Source organism: Labrus bergylta, chromosome 11 (assembly GCF_963930695.1).
Source record: "Labrus bergylta chromosome 11, fLabBer1.1, whole genome shotgun sequence".
Lineage (NCBI taxonomy): Eukaryota > Metazoa > Chordata > Actinopteri > Labriformes > Labridae > Labrus > Labrus bergylta.
The window spans coordinates 15,437,995-15,463,357 of NC_089205.1; the positions used below are offsets into that span (position 1 = coordinate 15,437,995).

Genomic DNA, 25,363 nt, shown 5'->3' on the forward strand with positions numbered 1-25,363 from the left:
CCTCGTCACCAGGAAGTGGTATGCCGGAGAGGTCTCCGGTTTTGTTTTGACAATGATGGAGGAGGAAGAATTTGAATTTGCTGAGGATTTGGAGGCTATTTTGCATCTAACCCCAGAGGTGCAACTAGCCATTGAACAGGTAACCGGTCTAACCTTGTTAATTTGGCATTTTTTAAAGCCTAGTTGCTGGTTTAGTCGCAAAAGGCCAATTGTTAGCCTGCTAACCCGACCTGCGGACTCCCTGTGTCACTAATGTGTCACTAATGTGTCACTAATGTGAAACGACCTATGGGAAAATTATGTATTTTACACTTCATTAAAGTATTTTATTCAGAGAGTATGACGCAAACGAAAAAACCCGCTTCGGACCTTTACGTAAAGAAGTATATAATGTATAATTAATGAAGGTACTTTAAAGATTGTAGAGCAAAAATATGTTTGATTTACTCCACTGTATGTTACAGAGTCTTTAAGACATTCATATAGCATAATAGCAATACACTACTGGTCATCATAACTCTCATGTCCGCTTTTTTCTTTTGTGTACAAAGGTGTTCCCCAGCCAAGACCCCCTGGACAGAGCAGACTTCAATGCTGTTGAATACATCAACACACTGTTCCCCACTGAGCAGGTGGGCTTAATGTACACATCTGCAGACACACTTGCACAATGACACCCAATGATAAATAAGCAGTTTGACAGTTTTGTCTTTGGTTGGTCGGTCGGTTATGTAGAAATTAATTTGCAGTTTCATTTAAAATTGAGCCCTTTTTGCAGCCAACATTCGGATATGTTACAATGAAAGTTTAGCTTTTCCTTATGGTGTTCAATCAACAGTGGTCCTGATCTATTCAGGTGTCTCAGAGAGCTCTCAGTGAGCCAGTATACTGTAACACTTAGAGCATAAAACTGAATAAGCTGGATGAGAATGAGCTGCCACTGTTTTTTAATGTGAATGTGAGGGCAATATACAAAGTTACAATTCACTTAGCAGACGCTTTTATCCAAAGCGACGTACATCAGAGAGTAAGTACTACACTAATCCATTCATACACCGCCACTGAAGCAGCGGGAGCAATGCAGGGTTAAGTGTCTTGCCCAAGGGCACATCGGACATGTTGCTCAGCTGGGGATCGAACCCTCAACCTTCCGGTTGAGAGGCGACGACTCCACCAACTGAGCCACAGCCGTGTAAGATGTTTACCAGCTGTTTAAAAAAATTGATGTTTAAAACATACAATTTTGCATCAACCACAGTGTGAAACTCTAAATCCACACATGGTTGAACTCGGTTTTTTTTTTGCGAGCAAAAAACAGTAACCACTTAAACCAAGCAGTAAGAGAAAGAAAATAATGTTATGCATGTGGATTGTTTAGCGTGTAGTCTTTGACTTTTACTATACCAAGATATATAGAATAGAATATATCTTTATTGTTATTGCTATAAAAACTGTTTAGCAGCTCTTGTCAGTGGCAGCACATATAGACAGGCAGTATAAATGATAATAAAAAGACAAACAAGTTGCATCATAAAGTGCAGAAAGTGCAAGGGCAGATATTCAGTTCAATACTCTATATATAAAGTGCTGGTGCTGTGGCTTTTTTCTTAAGGGGCGGGCACGTCCCCGCTCTGTCTGAAACAACAAAACACAAAAGTGTATAAACCAAAATCAAACAATTTCATCTAAAAAAAAAAGCAGGTGATGCATTGTTTATATTCAAATATCTGAAGGTATGGTATGTGTACATGTATAAGACAAAGTATGAGTTTATTCATCTTAACTAAATGCTTTTCACATCATCTTTGATTTTTATTTAAATTAAAACTACTTCATCCACGTTTGGGATTTTGTATACTCAACGTCCATAAGAGGTCACTGTTACCTGATAGTTTGTTCTCATATAGTGTAGAAGGGCTCCTGGTAAACTGCATGCATTCTTACTTAATGTCTTTTATTTCTAAACATTGAACAGGTCAGTCATAAAGCTGTCCTGCATAGATTATTTAGGTTTATTAGAACTGAAATGATGATTTGAAGCAAAGCCATCTTTTTTTGAAATGAAAAAATGCAGTTAAAGCCTCAAAGTTTGCAGCAAAGTTTAGAAAGCTTGTTGCTAAATATGAAACACATCACATCAGCTGAAGGATTAAACACCAGGATGTTATTTATAAAACAAGGCATTAGTCATTCTAAAGAGTCCGTAAGTGATAGTATAACCCATCCATTCTAACCTTTGTATTGTATTATTTGTCTTGTGAAGTCCCAGCACTTTTTCCCCACCTTACATAAAACATTGTTATCTTGAGGATGTATAAAAAAAAAGTAATTAACTTCATTAACTATGTGTCTCTGTTTTTTTGTCTCAGTCTCTCGCTAATATTGATGATGTGGTAAACAAGATTCGTCTGAAGATTCGGTGAGTCCACATCCTAACTTTACAATATATCACTTCCTGTAAATCTTTTAAACTCAGTTTGATTAACTGCTCCATTCATGTTACATTTGATAGGCGCCTGGATGACAACATCAGGACAGTAGTGAGAGGCCAGACCAATGTGGGCCAGGATGGCAGACAGGTGAGTTCATCTGTAGGAAACATAAGGCCTGTTTACACCTGGTATTCAAAAGTAGTCCTGAGTGATCTGATCACAAGTGAACAGCGATAAGTACAGGTTGGATAGCACTCAAGATCCAATGAAGATTTGTTAGAGTTTACGTGACTATTTGTTCAAATTCTAAGGTCTGGGCCACAAACAACTACATTTGTTATTCTTTTAGCAGAGTGTCCTTGGTCCTGAGCTACACTGATGCAGTTTGTATCCAGTGCACCGCCGACATAAAGAGTGTTAGATCACTTGGCTGTCTTCCTAACCTGATTTCATTTCTTTTTTTGTGTAACTCTTTTGGTCTTATTATTTTGGTTTTCTTTTAACAGACTCCTGTCTGCAGTACGGTCCATACAATTAACTGTATCAGTTACGAGGCGTCAATGTCAAAGACGTTTTTATGTCATGTCAACTTGCGGCGGGTTCACTGGTCTTAACTGGAAGGTTAGGGGTCCAATACTGGCTCCTGCTGTCCCATCTCGAAGTATAATTTGTGAAGACACTAAACCCCAAATTGCTCCCGCTGTAGCGTATACTATGCATGTCAGTTAAATAGTACTGATGGCCAGTTAGGCACTTTACGAAGCAGCCTCTGCCATCAGTGTCTCTCTTTCACTCCATCTCTCTGTCTCACTCTCTCTTTGCCTGTTTACACTGTCAGTTCAAGTTGGGGCTTTTAAGCATCCTTTCAGTTTAAAAGTCACTGCGGAGCCACAGTGCTGTGCAAAATCACTACTGGGACAACAATATCATGCCGTTTTGTGATTCAGTTCAAAGGTGGAGTAATGGCATTCATTCAATGGCACTTCATTACAGTGCTGTAGTGGAATCATGAGTATTATGAAATGATGTACAGGTTTGTTTCATGGAGCAGAAGAAAGGCTTTCAATCACAAGTGGTCACCTGCGGAAATGCATTTAAATTTTAGCTGTGACCTGCCATACTTATAGCATTGATCAGATCACCCAGTTTGTTTAATGTGTAAGCAGAACCAAAGAAGCTGAGTAGACCTTGGACAAAATTCATTTACTCTGAATTTGTCCCTCTACAATTCATCTGACTAGTTGTCATGGCTAGTAAAATTATTGCATATTGCATATTGTACATGCAGAGCACACCAGCAGGCCTATTTGCCACTTGTGGTGTTCAAAAATTATCCTTCTGCTGAAGTAAAAATGGTGCCATAGTCTTCTCCAATTCCAGAAAAAAAACTGTTCTTCCCGCTCGCCTGCTCTTTCCCCTCTTCACATTGCTTCCATGGAAAAGGACAAGATGACTCAGAGCCATTCCCACTGCTCAAACTGCAGCTCTTTACGGAAAGCACGTCTGGGAAATAGATCCCTGTATGTAAATACTTCAATTTCTTCTGAACCCAGACTTCACATTTTTTTGCTTCTTCTTGTGGGTGCATAAAGAAAAAGAACAATCCCTACTGACTTAATCCAGGTCCTTTTCTCTGCGATGGAGTTGTGGTTTAGGGGAATGTGACACCTGACGGGTGAGCTGTGTAATTTCGGAACCAGTTGACATGATTAGGTGTGTGTTGTCGTCAGGGAGTCTGGCCTGGTGGCCCCGTCTTTCCCCTGTTAGCTACCGTTTGGTAGCAGGAAACGCTCTAAATCCCGTCCAGACCAATAACATTACACAGTCACACACAATCATTTTAGTTTGTGTTTTTCCAACCACACAGTGGCGTTACAACATTTCCAGAGGACTTTTTTTTTTTTTTTTTTCGACAGATGGAAAGATGGAGAGGTGTTCATTTCAACATGGTGACTGAAACATAACAACAGCATCAGAATAAAACCATCAAGATCAGCATCTTAGTCATTTCTGCTGCTGACTGAACTCACTCACTCACTCACTCCCTAAACTGAACGCAATCCTAAAGTTGAAACCCAAGACGGTAACGTTCATGGAGAAAGATTTAGAGATGTAGGAGTACGTCTTGGGAATGATTTCCCAACTCAGACTATGATGATATTCAGCACGACTGAGAGTGTGGGAATGTGACCGGGAGCTGATCTTCAGGGTGTTGTTTGCGCTGCTACCTGGCAATAAAATAGCTCCATGTTTGCTTTCCTTTTAGAAAACAATGCAAACGTTAGCTTTATTATCATTCCATGTCCTTTTTTTTTTGCATCCGTTGTTCAGTGAGTAAATACTCTGACATGGCTATTGCATCACATTAAGACAGACGCACTTTACAAGCCAATTAGCAGACAGCATGAGTGACTGTTATAAGAGAGACAAACTTAATTATAATCACATTAACTCTGTCATAAACCCAGTACTATTACAGCGCTCCTATGTGGCCAATCCAGACTAATCGTTTTAATTCACAGGATTTCATGTGGTTACAAAGAATACAAATTATGTTCCCTAAAAAGTGCTGAAAGTGAACACACATTGTTGGAATCTTCTCCTCACCAGACACCACTTTAAACACAATCACCTAAAGTATCAGTTTGAAGTCGTAGTGTGCCAGACGAGAGCTTCCTATACCACACATTATGCTGTACATTGTTCTCAGCTGCCCGTTGCCATGGACAACACAGGCACACCTGCTTCACAGGAGCTCATTATCGTTCTCTAATGAGAGGTTCTTCTTTGTTCATTGTTTGTTTTGTATTGAAAATGAGGAACGTGAAGGCATTTTGTTTGGAATCTATTTTTGGAAGTCTGAGAATCTCATTAACGAGACCAAACATTTGTTATTAGTTACTGCCTGCCGTTCAAAATTCTTGTTAATACACACACTTACACACACTAGACACTACCACGTCTTAATAATAAGGCTGTGCTGCTTGCATGGCTGATATCCTGGCATTTATTCTCTTTACCTGTGTGTTCTTTTTTCTTTAGTGCGTGTATGTGACTGTGCTACTAAAAGGCCGTCAGTGTTGGGTGGTCTCCCTATAGCATAGACATTAATGTAAATATTTAATGTTATCTTAGAAAGGGTCCGTTCACAGCATGTTCAAGTTTCCATGCTTTTCAGAGCTGTCTTGCATCGTCACTTTTCTTTCGCCCGTCTCCTAATTTATGCTTAAGCCACTTTTACAACTTTCTCTTTTTATGTATTTTTATTCCTTCAGAAAATTGGGTCACACTCTGCAGATTCTATCAGTCTTCGCTCTCTTTTATGTTAAGTGACTCAGTGTCAGTAAAGCCTATTAAATCTAAATACCACATCATCTGAAAACACCAACTTAGCCAGAAGCTTGTGTTGTTTTCCAAGTCTGAATTTAGCGGTGGGGAATTCAACTTTGAAGAAGAAGTGAAGCAACTGAATAAAATAAACATATTGCTTTTTAGAACATCAAGTATTTGAAAAAAAAGAAAAAGGATCCTTGGATATTATTTTCTGTCAGACAAGGCTTTGACAAAACACATGTTAGCACCAAGGGGCTTAATTCTATACAAAGCATCACCCAATGTATTCAGAAACATCCTTCTCTCTAAACAGTCTTTGTAAATGTTCACATGAAGGGATGTGCTCAGGCTCTTTCCCAACTGTAAAAAAAAATAAAAAAATAAATCTGTTTGTTTGATCTGCTTTATTGTTATTGGCCCTAAACTCACAAGTACCTTTTAAAGCTGCTCGGCTGTCTTTTTAAGAGTGAGTGGTGAACTGCATCCAAAAGCGTGTTCAAGCTTTGGATAGAAGCGCCCTGCTTGTTCCTTGTTAGGGATACACTTGTGTGCATGTGTGTGTTAGCAGATAACATCTCAGGCATGGAGGCGCCTTCTGGGCAGTGGTCTCTCTCTCTCTCGCTCTCTCTCTCTTCTCTGCTTTCCTCAAGGCTAAATGCAGGAAATGAGCGCTAGGAAGTGAGCCAGTTTGACTCAGCTGAGTCTGCATGAGCGACAATTGCAGCCTTGGAGCTTCTGGCCTCCCTTGCGTTCACTTTGTTTGCTCAAGAACTCCTCCAGGGAACCACTTTAAAGATTCAGCGGCACTCTCTTCCTCGTCACTCTCAGATCAAAGAGTAATCATTTAAGTCGCCTACACTTTTCCAATTCATTTAGTCATTCACCGAACAACCAAAGGGTTGTTTGAAGCACTAGAGAATGAAGGACACATGCAGGCTACGCGTCATAATTTACTCATCTTGGCTGAAGAAAAGTATTTTCTGTTGACAGAAAATCCTATAAAAAAACAGAGTAGAAAAAGTTTTAGGGTTAAATGCCAACATGGATTTGTTGTGATTTTATGACCTTGTACCATAGCGCTGTCTTTACATTGATTGTGTGTCCATGACACTGACACCAAGCCCTGCACTTTGACCACACACAGGAAGGGGAAATGAATCCTCCTCTGTCAGTGCAAGCTTTATTTATGTTTGTGTGCGTTTGTGCACCATTTCTTTTTGTCTGCTTGCTCGCTGCCAGTGCTTGTAAAAGTGATAAATTCCTTGCACAGCTGGTGCCGGCTGTTAGCATTCCTTATGTGCATTTGTCTGTGTGTGTGAGTCTGAGTCTGGGGAAAGTTAGACTTGTGCCGCACAGTATAGGGGCCAAGACAAGCCAATTATCTTGGAATCAGATGTCGGAGCACAATCTCTGTTTGGGAGCATCAAAGAGCAGCTGGTGTGTCAGATGATGGGGAAATATTAGAACAGCACGTTAACTATCTAGCAATTGTAACTGTCTGATGTTATCTAATCATCTCTGGCTTTTATAGGCTGTTAAAACTGCTAATACGCTCTTTAGCCTTTATGGTGACAGCCTTTATGCAGAGATTAGCCTTATGGCTCATGTGTCAACCTAAGAGCGCACAATGTCACATATCGTGATAGCCTGTCAGTTGGACAGCCAATTAGCTTGTTTGATTTTTGACACACACATTTAGCTGTGACATAGCTCCAAAAAAAATAAACATGTCTACAAGTCTAGTTGCTGAACTGACCTTGATTTTAAATTTCTAGTGATCAGGTAACGAGTTCCAGGATATTGCTCCTATCACAGAAAAAGCTGTTTGAGCGAAAGGTGTTTCGCAAAAGGAAACTTTACAGTCGCCACTTGAAGCTGCTCGGCTGCAGCTCTTCAGTCTCTGTATGTGTTTGCATATGTGTAAGGAAGAAGCTGGTACTAAGAAGTCTGTCTTATGAACATGTGGAAGGAAGAAGTCTGAAGCTAAAGACTGATTTGCACTTTCCACACAATGCTAAACAAAGACGTCCACATTGTTCTCAGTATGTGATTCTTTCGATGTTTAATTGAAACAGTTGTGCTGGTTCTGCTATTATTTATTTTTTTTAACTTCAGGTGTTCTTAGTGAGGGGCTAAGATAGGGACCTCAATTCCCCGGGTATAAAATCATCAGTCCTTGTCCGACATGTGTAGTGTTGCCCATCATGCAGAAATTAATATAGTTGTTAACAATGTGTCCTCTTGGTATGTTATATATTACTCTTTATTTTCCCCAACAGGCTTTGGAGGAGGCCCAGATAGCCATCGGACAGCTCTTTGGCAAAATAAAAGACATCAAGGACAAGGCGGAGAAGTCTGAACAAATGGTAAGTAAACAAACACACACACTCTAAAGTAGGCTGTAGGTAATGAACCTTCCGTGTGTGTGTGTGTGTGTGTGTGTGTGTGTGTGTGTGTGTGTGTGTGTGTGTGTGTGTGTGTGTGTGTGTGTGTGTGTGTGTGTGTGTGTGTGTGTGTGTGTGTGTGTGTGTGTGTGTGTGTGTGTGTGTGTGTGTGTGTGTGTGTGTGTGTGTGTGTGTGTGTGTGTGTGTGTGTGTGTGTGTGTGTGTGTGTGTGTGTGTGTGAGATGTGGCAGAGGGAAAGGAGTGATGGAGGCGTGTGTGTGTGTGTGTGTGTCTTTTTGCGTGACTGTCGATAAGAGTCAGAGGAAGGCCAGTAGGCTGGGTAGGAGACCCTCCCTCAGGAGGCATGTAGAAGCAATTGTTTCTCAAACCAGAGGGTGTGTCGCTCAGTTTGGTCTCTTTTTCCTTTTTCCTGTTGCTGTTGCTCCATGCAGTGAACTCCTCTCGTTCTTCTTGTTTCTTCCTTTCTCATCTCTTAACTGTTATTTCCCTCCTCTGTCATTCTCTCTCTTATGTGGCCCCATCTGTCTGACTTGTGCCTCTCCCTGCACAGGTAAAGGAGATCACGAGAGACATAAAGCAGCTGGACCATGCCAAGCGCCACCTCACTACATCCATCACTACCCTCAACCACCTGCACATGTTAGCAGGGGGCGTTGACTCTTTAGAGTAGGTACAATTTTATATCACAGATACTGTGTATCATCATTTTATGTATTATACTTCTTATTCTCAGTAGGGCAGGGTGAGGGGGGGCTGACAGACAACTCTGCATGCATACCTCCCAGGAAACTGAGAAAATAAATGTCTTTGCTATGTCTTTACACTGTGGGGAGAAGCCTGAATACCCTGAAAGAACCCAGCATGAATCCTCCACCCAGAAGCCCACTCACTGTCGGCTGGTGGATCGGGACCAGGACCCCTTGTCCTGTAAAGGGATCGTGCTCAAAACTGCAGTTCCATGTGGCCCAACCCATTCTCTTATTTGAGGGAAAAGAAGCACTTACAATTCTTCACATTCTCTGTAGCTGTGGGAATCAACTTTTATTGCAGTTAAAACCTGCCTGAAGTAATTTTGATCACATTATCACAGAAGTGGGAGAAAAAAAGATGATAACTCATTCTGTTGCAACATCTGATTTAACTGAAAAACAAGGAGAACAGCTTATCGACTTTCTCCCTTGTTGAGATAGATGTGAACAAAATAACAATACTGTGCAGTCTTCACAAAGTGCTCATCTTTATCTTAAGTATCCATATCTGTAATCTGCATCTTTACTGTCAAGTTAAGGGTTTGGTTTTTCACCTTTAGCCTATTAGGATTGATTTCAGGGGTAACTACTAGTAGTGATGATGAATATAACGACAGATTGTTTTTTTTGATATAGAAATAATTCCCATGTTTTTTACCTTGCAGAGCCATGACCAGAAAGAGGCAGTATGGGGAGGTGGCCAACCTGCTGCAGGGAGTGGTCAACGTGCTTGAACATTTCCACAAGTACATGGGCATACCCCAGATCAGACAGCTTTCTGAGAGGTAGCTATTATGCAACATTTGTACATTACGCACACGCAAAAATGTTTGTTTGTGTTCTAACTTATGTAGTAAGCAGAAACAAACAGGGTTGTCCACGCATGTTGTTCCATTCAACTTATTAAAGGGTATTTGTTGAGCAGCATAACTGCAAAAGTGGCCTACAGCTGAAACATTCCATAGAGTTGTTGCCGTATTTGGATGGAGGTGTTTTGCCTACTATATCCTGTTTATGCAGATTTTCACACACGCACAATTCCACACAGGAAGGAAACTAGCTGCTTCTATTGTGAGGGGATTAAAGGCATTCTTCAGTGAGGGCGTTTGTTTCTCTGCGCGTGCTGCGCCTGTTCGCCTGGAGGATGCATTTATAACTCCGCGATCTTCAGTTTTATTGTTCAGGCCTGCAACATGTCTATCAATCTAACAGCGTAACTTGTAATTATTGGTACCATGTCGGAATGTTTGTTTACGCTGGGGAGAGAATCTGCGAGGGGTCTTTTGTGTAAACAGTCAAGCACTCACACAGAGATTTAAGCACACGCACACTCACACAGAACAGAGTGCATTGTTATGATGTTGTTTCCCACAGTTTCCATTTTTTACTGTTTTTTTTTTTTTTCTTCCAAGAATCAATTTGGGACACATTAGTCAAGTTAATGTTCAGGTTCAAAATAATGCTGCCAAAAAAAGAAAGAAAAAAGCTTGACCTTGAGTTGTGTTTTGACTGAGGTGTGGCAGACAGTGTTCATACTGTTCATACCAAGTAACAGCTGCGTGGAAGAAGTGACTCTGCAGGAGAAACAGATGATAGAAGAGGAAGATATGAAGACAGAGCAGACTGGACACAAACTGTGATTAAAGTATCAAGACGTCTCTGTGAGAAATATGGGGCAGACATCATATCTTCATATGATATTTCTAGTTCTTTAGAAAAAATAAAGATGAAACAATCTGCATGGTTATTAGCTAAATATATCTCCCTGTGACACTTTCCCTCCTCATGCCTTCTTTAGAGTGGAGGGAGAACCCACCTTTTTGTTCCTGACAGGAAGTGTGACCAAATGGTGTTAGTAAAGCTGTCACCTTATGCACAGGATCAACTTTGATTGAAGGTTTTTTTTTTCATTCTGCCTCAACGTCTCACAGTCGAATTTCACATTTCAGCTGGCAGATAGTGACACTAAGGTGTAGCCACGGACTTGACACAGTGAGACCTGCTGCTCTCAGTCAGATACAAGAGGTGTACACACTCTGCTCCACACTCGTGCTGACCGGTGGGAGGTGGAGAGTTGGGTGTTTTTGCCAGCAGAGGGGGGACTTGAAGTGAAAGCTTCTAGTTCTGTTGGCATCCATCTGTGGTTATCTCTCCGCCCTCTCCTGTTTATTCCAAATGATTGTCACGGCTTTTCGCGCTGTCCTTGGGTAACCCGGCCTGGTTGCTCTCCGTCAAACGTGGACTCTCTGGGTAGACTACTGACTCAGACCTCATTATAAACATTTCTCTGTCACATGTCTTCATTGTTGTTATACTGGACAAGGAGCTGGTGTATTTATATTTATACAAGACAATGTGTGCATGAAGACTGCCTTGCAAGTTGTGTACTGATGGTGGGATTGAAATGGGGAAATAATTGACACGTTATCATAACCATCAGGTACATGTACTGTATGTTTGGCTTTCTGATTATTTTCAGTTTGAAACAAACTTTTTGGACTAAGAAAAGAGAGAGAACTTTGTTGACAATAAAAAGTCTGTACCTGAGTGTATTTAAAGCCTCAAAGGAGGTTAAAGGCTTGTGCTTATTGTCTGCTTCCAACTTAACTTCTCAAAATCAAACATGATCTTTGACTGATTGATGAAAATGATGATGATGATGATGTGTCGTTGGTTTTTCTCTCTTCTAGGGTAAAGGCTGCACAGAGTGAGCTGGGGACTCAGATCCTGGCAGATTTTGAAGAAGCCTTCCCCGCTCAGGGCTCCAAGGTGAATATTTGAGTGCAAACGAGGATTTGCAGATTTGTTTAATTTTCTTTGTCTTTAGACACGTTTATAATATTTGTGTTAATCTAGACAATGTTCTTGTCGTGTTGTCACTTGTTCATTTCATGACTTTTTAATCTCACGATGCACACAGAGAACAGGAGGTCCCAGTAATGTGCTGAGAGACGCCTGTCTGGTAGCCAATGTGCTGGACCCACGCATCAAGCAGGAAGTCATCAAGAAGTTTATCAGGCAACACCTTTCAGAGTATCTGGTTCTATTTCAAGAAAACCAAGATGTGAGTTACAATTTTAATTGAACCATCTATACGGTCAAATCTAAAAATGGTCAATCAATTATTTCAAAGGCAGTATTTAGTTATTGATGAAAAGTATCCTCCCCTGTTGCTCAGGTTGCATGGTTAGACAAGATCGACCGCCGCTATGCCTGGATCAAGCGGCAGCTGGTGGACTACGATGAGAAGTATGGACGCATGTTTCCAGAGGAGTGGTGCATGACCGAGCGCATTTCTGTAGAGTTCTGTCACATCACCAGGTAAACACAAACACACAACCATAATAAAGTATAATAAAAATTTAAGACCCAGCATTGTAAATCATCTTAGACTCAAATTTATGCTATGTGGTTAAGCCCATTTAATACTTAAATAAGTAGTGTCTGCCCACAAGACAATAAATTAAATGTAATTAAACATAAAGGCAGGATTTGAGAAATAGCTTGTGGTGCTTTTTTGTGTTATGAAGTGAAGCACTCTGCTGTTGCATGCTGGGCAGACTTCCAGTGAAGTTGACGTAGGTGGCCTACATGAGCAGTGACCCAGTGGCCTCACTTCTTAGACTTCTCCCCTCAGCTACACAACAGCAGAGAGACTGGGCCCGATGTGTTTGTTGCCCCAGCTGCAACTGACTATACAAATATACATCTTGCAAACATATACATCATATACATCATAACATATACATCTTAGAATTTTCTGTGGAAAAATAGCATGAAGAGAAATGTTTGTGCATGCTTTTGTTGTTGCCTCTAATTTTAAAATCTATTGTTGATCCTCATTGGTACATCATTTAACTGATAACTGTTTGTTTGTTGTTGTTTTTCTTAAGGGTGGAGCTAGCTAAAGTCATGCGAACACGTGCTAAGGAGATCGAGGTGAAGCTGCTTCTGTTTGCTATCCAGAGGACCACAAACTTTGAGGGTCTTCTGGCCAAACGTTTTACAGGATGCACCTTGACTGACGTACCTGGAGTAAGTCAAACACACACACACACACACAAACACACACACACACACAAAGATACACACTGTACATACAACTCAATAAACTATTGATAGTATCCAAGCTGAAGATGTACAAATAGAATAGATCATTTCATTTTAAAGTCACTTACATATACTCAAACCTTTGTGAAACATAACCTAGTGAGGGCGTTTTGTATATTTGTTTCCCTTGCTCTCAGATCAGACTCAAACATTGTGCTGAATTACCAACAACAAAATAATTATAATCAAGAAGGCAGCATGTAGAAAAGTCAAACAAAGGTGTTCAATGTGACTTTGTTTGTACCACAGTGTAGAACCAAAGTGCTGATTTGTAGCTCTTTGTGTCCCTGACAGAGACCTCTCGGTCACAACCTGGAGTGAATCTTTTAAATTCAGGTCATGTCGGCGTGTGTAGGTGGAAGCAATAAGCGCTGAACTTGCAGATTATGAATATATAATTGTTTGGACACAAGTAGGCCAAGCATGTTCAGAACTGCTGATATTTAGGCTAAACAGAGGTCCTATTGTGTCAAGTTCAGTTGACACCCATGCCTGATGGGCTCTGTAATTCAATCAGTTCAGTGGAATTTTATAATTGGAGAAGTCTCATCGAAGCCTCCTACGCAACAGTCTAACTAGATAAAGAAGAAAGCAGCCAAACCTGAAATTTATTTAGAAGAGTCTGTCATATTTAGAGAAAAGTACTGTGAGCTTGGATCCAATAAGTTAGAAAAAAAATAAGTTTGATCTTTTTCTTTTACAGCAAAAGAGGCCAGAGAGCCCTCTAGAGTCCACTAACCCCTTCCTGGAGGACGAGCAAGGCGAAGATGTTGGCACAGAGAAGGATGAGGATCTGGCTAAGGTAAGCCAACATGGAATGACCGGGGATGATACTTCCTCTTCTTCAACTAACGACCATGTGCTTGTGTGGCAAAGACGTGTTCTTCTGGGCCTGTCTGAAAGATCTTGGTACATCAACTCTTAATCATGACTTTAACAAAACAAAAGACAGACAAAGAGCAGACCAGTCTGTTGGCTAAATTATCAATAATGACATCGTTTATTAAAGGTAATTAGTCTAAAAACTAAATGTGCAGATACAGTCCATAGATTTATTGTTGCATGTTTATGAGGTACAAGAAGGTAAAACTTCTCCACTCTAATTTCAAAGCCTCATAATGATGTAATCCGTCGTTATATCACAACACAGTTCATTAACACCACAAGCTGCAGCCTCCATAAGGACCATAAAGTTGAATCAACATCTCTTTAAAGTGGACTTAAGAAGATAATAATCTTCCTGGAGTCGTGAGTTATTGTGGGGCTATTGTATTTGACTGCATTCGTTACAGTTGGTTGGAGCTAACAAAGAGGTAGCTGTGTGCAGTGTAGACAATGCAGAGTTAGTGGTCAAACATAAACTCAGTGATTTGAAGTTGAAAGAGCAATGACTAAAACTTGTCATTTCACTAATTTTTCATTTTTCATAATTATTTTAGCCCAGGAAGCCAAAAGCTCCGGACAACCCTTTCCACGGCATTGTCTCCAAGTGCTTTGAAGCACATCTATACGTCTACATAGAATCTCAAGACAAGTGAGTAACAAATACACACACACACAAGCAGACAGGACCAAACTGTGTTGTGGTACACAAACTCAGAATCAGTTGCAGGTTGTGCGTAAAGCTGGCACACGCATCCTTTTTCCAAGGCCCACTCGTAAATCAGATTCCTCACCTCCCATTCTACTTCATTGCCTCTTGTGTCTTTCCCTCTCTTGTTCCTGTTCAAGCCTCTGTCTCTACTATAGCAGAAATGTTTCCCATTAGCTGCACGACCACAGACGCTGGGAGAAAAAGAGAAGGAGGTTGAATAAGTGCTGCCACAGCAGATCTGCCTATTTTCATTCCAACATCTTTTTTTTTTTCTTTCTTTTCGGTACCCCCCTTCTCTGGTCTCTTTCTGCCTCTTTTATTTATCTAAATCTCTTTGTCTTAAGATTTTGTAGCTCTTGTGTTTTCTTTCTGTTCCCCATCTTGTCCCAGCCTTGATGATCGCTCCTAAAACTGAACACAGATCTGTGTCTGCCGTGTTTGCATGCAGCCCCTGGCTCTCGGCTCTGTGGAGCGTTAAATGCTATTGGTCCATCCAGGGCAGCAGGATAGAACCTAGTCCACAACTACAACCTCAGTTCATTCAGTCCAACGGCCTTAAACAGGCAGCTTGTCCCAAGTGGGACATAACAGGAGAGAACAGTGGACTGCATGTTTTGTACTTGACTTTAGTTCCAGGACTCAGTGAGAATGAGCCACGCAGAGATCTGTTGACTGTAGCAGTAAAGACTTTGATATGCTTAGTCTGGATCCTTTTCCATCTGGTTGTTATTTTGTCCTTTTATTTATTTATAAGTGTTAGGAGCCAATCATATGTTTATATTTGATTAATTTCATGTTTTAATGTGCCACTAATACCCTTAGTGTTTGCATATTGTATTTGTATTTGTGTGTGTGAACCTGTCTGTGATGATTCTACAGGAACCTGGGCGAGCTGATCGATCGGTTTGTGTCTGACTTCCGAGCGCAAGGCCCACCTAAGGCGGGTACAGAGGAGGGAGGAGCAGTCCTGCCCAGCTGCGCTGACCTCTTTGTCTACTACAAGAAGTGCATGGTGCAGTGCTCCCAACTGAGCACCGGAGAACCGATGATTGCCCTCACGACCATCTTCCAGAAATTTCTGAGAGAATACGCCTGGAAAATACTCTCTGGCAACCTGCCCAAGTAAGACTGGCACAGCTATGGTCATGTAAAGAAAGAGACAAATATAAGAGTTGTGCTTTCTCACATAGGAGAATGTATACTGTCCACATGGAGAAAGGGGTACCTGTGGTTTTTTGATGAGTGAACTTCCCTCAATAGCAGAGCTAAAACAGAGATTCTTAGGGTAGGCAATAGTGTATAAACTGTTACAAGGTGCTGAGTTGACACCAATTGTACATGTCTGACACCACCAAATCAAACAACTTCAGAATTAAACCATTTCCATATTGGCTGAAACAGAGCAAGTGTGTTTGCTACTAAAGCCAAGGTGGAATTGGCTCTAATGGCCAGTAGCTGCTGGCACTCAGAAAGCAAACTCAAAGTGAGAGAGAGAAAAGCCTCAACTTCTCCCTTCAAACATTACCCTTTTTTTTCTTCTTACAAAAGGATAGACTCTCAGTAGAAAATGTGTCTTCCTTTTAACCTCAAACCTAGTGACCCCTTTAAACATTATTCTAACAGCAGAATCAATTCAAAGTTAAAGTCTGATTCACAAAGAAAAACAACAAAATAATTATTTGATCCTAATATTTACTGTGTAGGATTTCTGCTGTGCTAGAATCCTACATGCTACTCCAAAAAAACACATCACTGCGCTGTTTATATAAATGATATACTGCACTGAGTATCCACACACACCCTCCTGCTGACAAACATCCGCACAAGCATTCACTCTCTATCCTCTTCTGCTGCTTCAGGAATTCTCTCCATGAGAATCGCTTATTTTCTGGGCAGTAACACAAACAGAGATTTATTTCGAATTAACTTTTCTCAAAGAAGCATGTCACGCCCTCACTTGTTCACTCTCTTGGTATGGTGATTGGCCTGTTTAGGAGTTTAGTTTGAAAACTTAAATGCCTTCAGTGCTCGCTGTTATTTGATGGATCGGGATGGCATGCTATGAGGGATCTGGAGTTGGTTATGTTGTGGCAGAGCCTAATTCGCCACCAGTGAAAACGTCGCTGGCTTCATTGGCCAGATTAGAGCTCGCTGCTGGCTGCGTTGTTCACACACAGGCATGCTCTGTGTACGTCTCAGATATGCATGCATGCTAATTACACACTTGCACTTGCAGACTAATGTGTACCATATTCTCAGCCATACATGCAAGCACTACAAAGATGCACTCAGACGCTTTGAAAGTGTGTGCACTTACAGACATGGTTGTCCACTGTGGTGTGCTTGGAATTGGTTTTTGTGAGACTTTTAGAAGGGGGGCCCCCCAGAGAAGCTTGAACTGTGTTGTGGTTTTTACCCACCAGTCTCTGTTATGACGTTTATTATTGTGCTTGGTCGCTGTTGAAGTCTCATGGTTGAACATACCAACACTTGTGTCTGCTTATATTTGATGCCTGTTGTGTCTTGGTTACTAAAAATGGCCTTCTTTACCTGTGGTCATAAAAAAAAAAAAAAAAGATGCTTTACACAAAGAGTGTTTTGTTAAGTTCATGACTCAGGAGTTCCAAAACATCTAGTTCAGGAGTAACTACACACACCATCTGGGGGTTCATCCTCCTGATCTCTACAACTGAAATGCATGAAATGATAAAAGCCAACATAAACACTGAAAACACACAAGACTCAAAGCGTAATGGATGTCTTTAAACAAGTTGTAACACCTTGCAGCAGCTTATTCCCTATTGTGAAAGTGATTTTTCATCATGTTGTCAACAAGCATTTCCCCCTCTTTGTTCTTACCCCACTGTTCATGTGTCACTCTTTGACTGCTGTTTTTTTTTTTTCCTCCCTCTTTTGTTACATTTATCTCTCCTTTTTAGATCCAGCAGTAACAGCGTGGGTCTTACCATTAGCAGTCTGCTAAAAGAAAAAGAAGGCTCAGAGGCTGCAAAGTTCACCGTCGACGAGCTGTGCCTGATCTGTAGCATCCTTAGCACTGCGGAGTACTGCCTGGCTACCACACAACAGGCACGCACACAAACAAGACCAACTATTTAGAATTAACGCCTTAATTGGAACAGGAAGTGTATCTTATATATGCTAAAGAAGATAAGAGATGCCTATCATGTAGCAGTAACAGGATGTTTGTCTTGTGTTTCAAAAGCATTTTAAGGAACTCGCCGTAGCAGTAGTGATTACAACACTACCGAGAAGGTTTCATCTATGCTCGTTTTGTGCAACACTATGTTTAAGTCAGTGTTTAACAATAAGTCCAATTCACTTTAAAGGCTGCTCTCTTTAAAAATGAAGCCTTTCTGTGTGTTTATGTTCTTGTTCTTGTATCTGTTCCAGTTGGAAGAGAAGCTTAAAGAGAAAGTCGATAAAATCCTGGTGGAAAGAATTAATCTCACTGGGGAGATGGACACATTTAGCACGTAAGGGACAACTGCATTACAACACACACAAGCCCCCCCTTCCCACATAAAAAAGGAGCCTGGTGTGTTTTAATGGTGCCAATTATTTGTGTTTTTTTCTAGAGTTATCTCGAATAGTATCCAGCTACTTGTTCAAGACCTTGATGCTGCCTGTGACCCTGCACTGACTGCCATGAGCAAGGTTGGACACACTCACAAATACACCAGACATAGTCAGGCTCATTTATTCTTCAAGAATTCACAACATTAGGGATGCGTTCAAACATTTATATTCAATGTTGGTTTTGTCTGCCACCATTTATCACTGGAAAACGTTCAATTAAAAATGTTTTCTTCTTTTAATTAGTGAGGATTCTAAATGTTTTTTCATGCGAGCCTGATGACAAAGAATACTGTGGAGCCGTCTGATGCTGAATGTTCCCTCCCTCTCTTGTCTCGTCCTCTCTCTCTCTCTCAGATGCCGTGGCAAAGCGTGGAGCATGTGGGTGACCAGAGTCCTTATGTGACGTCAATCATCATGCACATCAAGCAAAACGTTCCCATCATCAGAGACAATCTGGCCTCCACGCGCAAATACTTCACACAATTCTGCATCAAGTTCACAAAGTACAAAACAATGAATTCATGCACAAATCATTTGTCTACACATGACCCATAGTTAGAAGTACCTGAAATTGAAATATGTGTCACTTCTTTTCTTTTTTTCTTAGTTCTTTCATTCCCAAGTTTATCAACCACCTGTTCAGATGTAAGCCAATCAGCATGGTGGGAGCTGAACAAGTAAGTTCAAGTGTTCTCTTCTTCATGTATGTGCATTACTACATGGGGAAATGAATGCTGTCCATTGGCGATGTGCGCTTGTACACATGTTTTATCTAGAATATATGCCGTGGCTTAAACTTCGGTTTTGTGTATCCCTTTCCACCAGCTCCTCCTGGACACTCACTCCCTTAAGACGGTCTTGCTGGATCTGCCGTCCATAGGCTCCCAGGTGAACCGCAAGGCGCCCGCCAGCTACACCAAGATAGTGGTGAAGGGCATGACCCGAGCAGAAATGATCCTTAAGGTGAGATCCATTCAAGCAGCTTCACTCAGACACCTGTCAGGTTTAGTGTGTCTACCCGTCTTTAGATCAATGTTGAAACAACAACCAGCATTAGTCTCTCTGCAAGTAGAGATCCATGTAAACAGTTTACCTTCCAAGTATAAACTCTGAATCTTCAACTGATGGATTTTAATGGGAACCCGAGTTCCCAACTCTTTGAACACATTGCTCACCTTTACACACGACCAGAGCAGCTCAGTCTTTATGGACACTTCAGAGTTTATTAACTGAGGTGGCTAATTTCATGCCCGGACATCTTTACAACCAAATCTTTTGTTCCTGACCATTTAAGGCTCGGAAATGTGCATCGTCTTGCGTGTAATTGGGCTTTGATTGAGCTTTCTTTATCTCTTGTTTTTCATTCTGCAGTTTTAAAGTTGAATCTCTGACATTTCCAGTTAAACATTTTAGCTCTGGTGTTGACGCTAACACTCGACCGAGAATAGTCTGGCACAACCTGCAGCTGACTGCTTTTTCCACTGATTTGGGTTCCATCGTTAGAAGCAACAATAGACTGAACAAACATTTATCCCTCAAGTGTTTGTGGTTTGAATGGCGAGCCAGCATTCAAACGCCTGCTTGAGTCACTTGGAGGAGACTATCTACTCAGAGTTATTTTAGGACTCAGTAACCCTTTAATTGTGTCTTTAACCCCACTCACAATAGCACAAGTATGTTTCCATAAAATAGCCCACCTCAGATGTGGATTGGATCTCATGAAGTGCTGCTTTAATGAGTGAGAGACAAGCTAACACAAGACATCCACACACACAATATGCCTTAACACAGTATGTGGTTGACCTTGAGCCAGCAGAAAGGTGAAAGTGAGTTGATAAGTAAATACATGCAACCATGCGTCTACTCATGAAAAACACAACATCATGCGTGCTGCTTTTACAATTTGGATGTTGTTATTTCCATGAGGAGAGCAAACACAGGATACAGCCGTGCTTCAGAATTACCTTATGTGACCCTTGAGGACACTGGTATGTGGCTGCCATAGATTAACCCCACCCTAATTAACTGTCCCTGAAGTGTACAGCAATGCACACACACAGGGTACCCGCCTACCTTGTCTTTGATTTTCTTCAGACTCCCGGGAGGCCTTTTTTTTTTTTTTTTTTTTTTTTTTTTCTCCCCTTCCTGAAGTGATTATGGTTAGACTGTCTTGATGTTTATAGCTGTAAACGGGACCTGTTTTAATTTTGCTAAGACAGTCTTCGCTGTGAAAATATTGTCTCAATGGCAGACGGCATGCCTTCCATTTCATTTTTTCTATTTGGATGCAGACTGTTCTATACGGCCTGTTTGAAGCCCGTCCATGGAAAAATGCCCTGAATGTATACACATGAATTTCCGCTCATCTGCCACACATTAAAGGGGCTGTCACATTATAGAAGTAAAGGCTGCATTCCCATCAACCCACTACTCTCTATTTTCTAAATTCAGCTGCCAACTGGAGTGTGGTCTGACTAACTCTCACACTGTGTGGGGCCTTCAAGTGATACTTATTGTTGAGGCTAGAAATCCTATACTGCAAGAATTTTCTAAAACGGACCCATATAGGAAATATCCTGTAGAAGGAAGTTATACGTAATGATCGTGTTTTTATCATTTACCAATCAGGAAGGCTTTAAATATGTAGAAGGGAGTACTACTCGACTGAACAACTATTTCTGTATTTTTTTCCTGAGTAACATTTTTGACCTTGGAAATAAATAAAAAAACATAAGGGGGATATGAAGCGTTTGTACGACTGTACAACAAGCATCTTAGCCAGCAGCTTTGTGCAGCACCAAGGTTCCTCACAGGTAATTACTTCCTTCTCGAGCCGAGACCAAAGTTCCTGAAAGACAATCCCATCAAAGAGGGTCAGTACAAGAACTCCTCTGTCTCGCCTCAGCAAAGGTTTTGAATAACACGCTGATGTTGTGACTTGGAAATGAATCCGGCTAAACCCTCCACCAAATCACTGCAATTCATTGTGACAATTGATAGTGTTTTCTATGAGTTCTGGTTCAAGAGGTTTTTTTTTTTTCTGGTTCAATTTTATTTTAAATGATGATGTCTCACTTGTCAAAACTGTCTAGTTGATGATCCTAACAGATGTGAAGAAATGATGACCTCGAGGAGCTTCTTGTTTTTGGCTGCTCGGGAGCTGCTTAACAAGCTGCAAACTCAACAATGACATTATCGCTTAACAAAGTTGTTAGCAAACTGTTTTCACAACGAGAACACACGGACTATTATTAGAATCTTTTTGGAGGAGGTGGTGAGGGGAGATGATCAGTCTCTGTGGCTGCCAAATTAACCACAGTGTTCACCATTGTTTTGCTTACTCTAGCCCATTTCACACATTCTGTTCCAGGCTGGTAAGATGTTATGCCTGCTCGCTGTGTATGAAAGGTAGGAAGGCAGAAACTAGGGGGGGGGGCGTTGAAATTGGAGATACGGAAGGATGGGACCGCTGTTTGTTACCATATCAAGCCTCTTCTGCTTTTGTAACAGCAACATGTTGTGTAAATCCCACCTCCTTAAGAGCAAAACAAAGAACAAAGCCAGCTTACTGGAGAAACTCCCAACTGACAATGTTGATCAATCTTTATATAGAAAGGGTTTCTGTCTCTTACTTATAATTAGTCTTGTTTTTCTGCTGAGACAAATAACAACCCATGATGTTTTTCTTCTTAAAACAAAATACAGAAGGCTGAAAGGTGCTGAAAGGTGCTGAAACAGTCGTTAGGCTAGGCGGACTTTCAGAGTCCACTGACCATTCTCTTTGGGTTAGTCATTGCAATGTCACTCTTTCCAACGGGCCATTTCATCTACATTGTTTGTCAAGAATTTGGATTAGTGCATCATCTTGAAGCTGATGAAAATTTCACTTTTGCTCCTGTGAGCAGAAGTCTTTTTTTTTGAGTTTCTTATTTCCCTGCTCGGAACCCATCCCTCCCGTCTTAAACAAATATCTAGTGTGAGTGTTGAGGTTGAATAAATGTTGTGTTTTCTCTTTTGTGAGCTCGTGTTCAGTTATGTTCAAAGTGCATAGGATATCATCTGTCTGTCTGAGACAGCCTCTCCTGGCCCGTTAGAAGCCTGTGAGACGTGGCTGTTTTCCACGCTCTTCCAGCCCAGCCCACCATAGCTCTATCTCTCTCCCTCTCTCTCCTTCCTCTGAAGTTTGAAGTTCTTTTCTGGGGACTTTTTAAAAGGCACCCCCCCCCCCCCCCCCCCCCCCCCCCTCCTTCAATCTACCCTTGTTCAGCCTGAATGTTTTACCCCCTTCAGGCTCTCCCACTCTCCCTTTTAATGCCCGTTTTCATTCTTAAACTCCCTCTCCCCCTTTCTTTCCCCTCTTTTACAAGGTCCCCACAGGCCTTTCCTTTGGCCTGGCTCCAGGACAGTTGCTAAGTAAATCACTCGGGCTAGAATAAAAGAATACCACACAGACCTGAACTTATCATGCCTGCACGTCCCTCTTTCTGTCTCTTGCTTCCACCTCATCCTCATGTATGTATTTTGAGTGAAAAGAGAGTTCCGTTTGAAAGGCTAGCTTTGGTCTTTTTTGAAGTGAAGGAAAGGAGAAACATTTAGCGAGATGATCCATGTGGGCATACATACATGCATGAGAGGGGAGGTGGGGATCTGTCAGCCATGTGTTGGTCTGTCTGCGTTGTAGCAGCTGCAAGAAATGCTAGCTGTTTTTCAGCCACGTTTTCCACCCAGTCTCTAAAGTTGTTAAACAAGAACGACTTATGCCCCGTGAAACTTTTCTTTCCTTCATGCAGATTTTTGCCCAGACTCATTATAACCCAAAAATAATTACCGGTAAAACCACTTCTTGACCACTGATGCATGGAGTAATTTGTGTGTAAAAGAAGGGGGAAAGGCAAGGACTTGGCTACTAAATATAGAACCATAGTATCCACTTTGTTTGCAGTTAGCACTACTTGGTTTTGTCAGTTGTAGCCCCCCCCTTCCTTCATTTGGCCCATAGCAGCCCCATGTGGGATCATTTAAAGATCTCTTGGGTTGTCCAATGATGGTTCACAGGAAAGGAGGGAGGGGTGAAATCCACATTAAACTCTCCTTTTCCACAGGTGGTGATGGCCCCACATGAACCGCCAGTCGTGTTTGTTGATAACTACATCAAGCTCTTGGCTGATGGGAATCCGGAAACCTTCCAGAAGATTCTCGACATGAAGGTTGGTCATTTTCACTTAAAGGCATAATATGGTTTGTTTTTTTGAAGTATCCATTTTCTGTCACAATAATTTGAGCTGGACCTAGCAGCTGGTTAGCTGTCTTAGCTTAGCTTTGTTTAGTTTAGCTTAATATGTCAGGCTAAAACAGTTGCCTTCCTCCATTCATTAATAACAATCAGCGTACTAGCACCACTAAATCTGAGTGGTGCTAGACATTTTGTGTTAAATAAACAGGCAAGATGTGACATGTTATTTAGCTGCTGGCTTCATCTTCACACCTGACCTAAAAAATAGATCCTAACTTTGCATTTTATTCGTTGGGCCTCTGTCAATGTTGCTGTTATCTTTGTCCCCATAATCCTGTTGTGCATCCTTTTCAGCCAACACATTCTTATTATGCATTTCTCTCGTGTACTTAATACCGTACGAGGTTTTTTAATACTTTGTGGTTGACCCTCTGTTTTTGTGTTCCCGTGTGGAGGGTCTGAAGCGCAGTGAACAGAGCAGCATGCTGGAGCTCTTCAGGCAGAGGCTACCCACTCCACCCTCTGGCGCAGATGGAGGCCCCTCTCTTTCCTTCAGTACCCCCACCCCTGAGCAGGAGTCCTCCCGCATCCGCAAGCTAGAGAAGCTCATCAAGAAGAGACTGTGAACAGACACACAACTTGAAAAACTTGGAAAAGGCTCCCAGGATGGGATGCTTTGCACCTTCTTGCCCTTTTTCATCTCAAACAAATGATGTACGGTTATCGTGTGGAATTACTAACGAGCAGAAAGAGGACTGAAAAGTAATATGAACTCAAGATGATGCTGGATTATGAAGAAATTTCCTCAATTGCTACATTTCTGTTGCTGCACATGTCATTTATTTCTGTAATTCTTTTTTCATGACACTAATGTCTGACGCTTTTATCATACTACATTGATCCACTGTGTATTTGCACTCAAGACTTCATGTAGTGCTGTTAACTTCTTTCTTCTTAGAGAGCCTTGGGTCTCCTCTTTTGGACATGTTATACCTAGGATGATTAAAGACAGCCTCATCTTAAATTAAACTGATGTTATTGTCAAAATATATCACAACATTGACCGTGGTTTTCCTCAATTCTTTCAATTTGAAGTAGGGGGTTACTGAGGTAAATCAATTAGACTGGATATGCATTGTCTTGAGAGTTTGCATGACCTCTGGCCCTTTAAGTGAATGTCTAACTCGAGTCACTAGAGTCCTGGAGTAGGAGACTAAGAGGATCTTTACATTTCCAACACGTTCAGTCAGACATGACTAAACGTGCTTTTGCTTGGCATTTAAAACCCATCTAGGTTGACTTAGAAATCAGAACCAGCATTCTGAAGTCTTTTAACTTGAGCCATTGTCTAGGAGGAAGGGGGGGGACATAATGGATTATATACTGTATATATGTGCGGTCGGTCTGAAAGATTCTCTGATAATTGAATCTACACATCTCCTTTGTCCGGACTTGAAAACATGCTTTTTGTTATCTTGTTTCAGCAACAATGTGTCCACTTATCCATTCTTCCATATCTGCAGGGCAAATTGCAGACTCCCAACAATATTGTTTGGAGAAAAATATCTTTAGTACTGCGACAAAACATGAAGCGGCTCCTGCAAGTTCTAATGCAAAGTGTAAATCCAAACATGAAAGTCTTGGGAAAGAAAAGTGATCTGCTATGAAAATAAGTAACATGAATATAGTCCCTCATGTGGATGCTGCTAGTGCCTCTAAGTTAAACAAGTCCTTGTAGATACATTGTAACCGAATCGATGTACACATTCCTGCTTTCAGGTATCAAATGTTTCTCGTTTGTAATGTCTAAATTGTGTGCTGCACAGGCAGTTGTTGAACACGATTAAAACATCGCCACCATTGTCTCGTGTGCTTCATCAAATTGGGTGTAGCTGCTTCCAGTCGCACAG

General features: G+C 41.3%; 1 protein-coding gene across 1 annotated transcript; it reads left to right on the plus strand.

The window, feature by feature from the left end:
- Positions 1–25,313, plus strand: vps53 (VPS53 subunit of GARP complex). Its single transcript, XM_020639975.3, has 22 exons — positions 1–139; positions 552–632; positions 2,370–2,419; positions 2,513–2,579; positions 8,045–8,131; positions 8,721–8,836; positions 9,585–9,704; positions 11,610–11,688; positions 11,840–11,983; positions 12,098–12,240; positions 12,813–12,954; positions 13,733–13,831; positions 14,469–14,563; positions 15,503–15,745; positions 17,563–17,710; positions 18,035–18,117; positions 18,220–18,298; positions 18,575–18,723; positions 18,828–18,897; positions 19,046–19,183; positions 23,323–23,427; positions 23,909–25,313. Exons 1-22 carry the CDS (start codon positions 53–55, stop codon positions 24,077–24,079), a joined length of 2,496 nt encoding a protein of 831 aa, XP_020495631.1. The 5' UTR covers positions 1–52; the 3' UTR covers positions 24,080–25,313.
- The last annotated feature ends 50 nt before the right edge of the window (positions 25,314–25,363 follow it).

What these genes read in the sequence shown, in the direction of transcription:
- vps53 (XM_020639975.3), top strand. Translation starts at nt 53, where the DNA reads ATGATGGAGGAGGAAGAATTTGAATTTGCTGAGGATTTGGAGGCTATT. An exon ending in AAGATTCGTCTGAAGATTCG is followed by an intron (nt 2,420 to 2,512) that starts GTGAGTCCACAT and finishes TACATTTGATAG; the next exon opens with GCGCCTGGATGACAACATCA. An exon ending in GAGTTCTGTCACATCACCAG is followed by an intron (nt 12,241 to 12,812) that starts GTAAACACAAAC and finishes GTTTTTCTTAAG; the next exon opens with GGTGGAGCTAGCTAAAGTCA.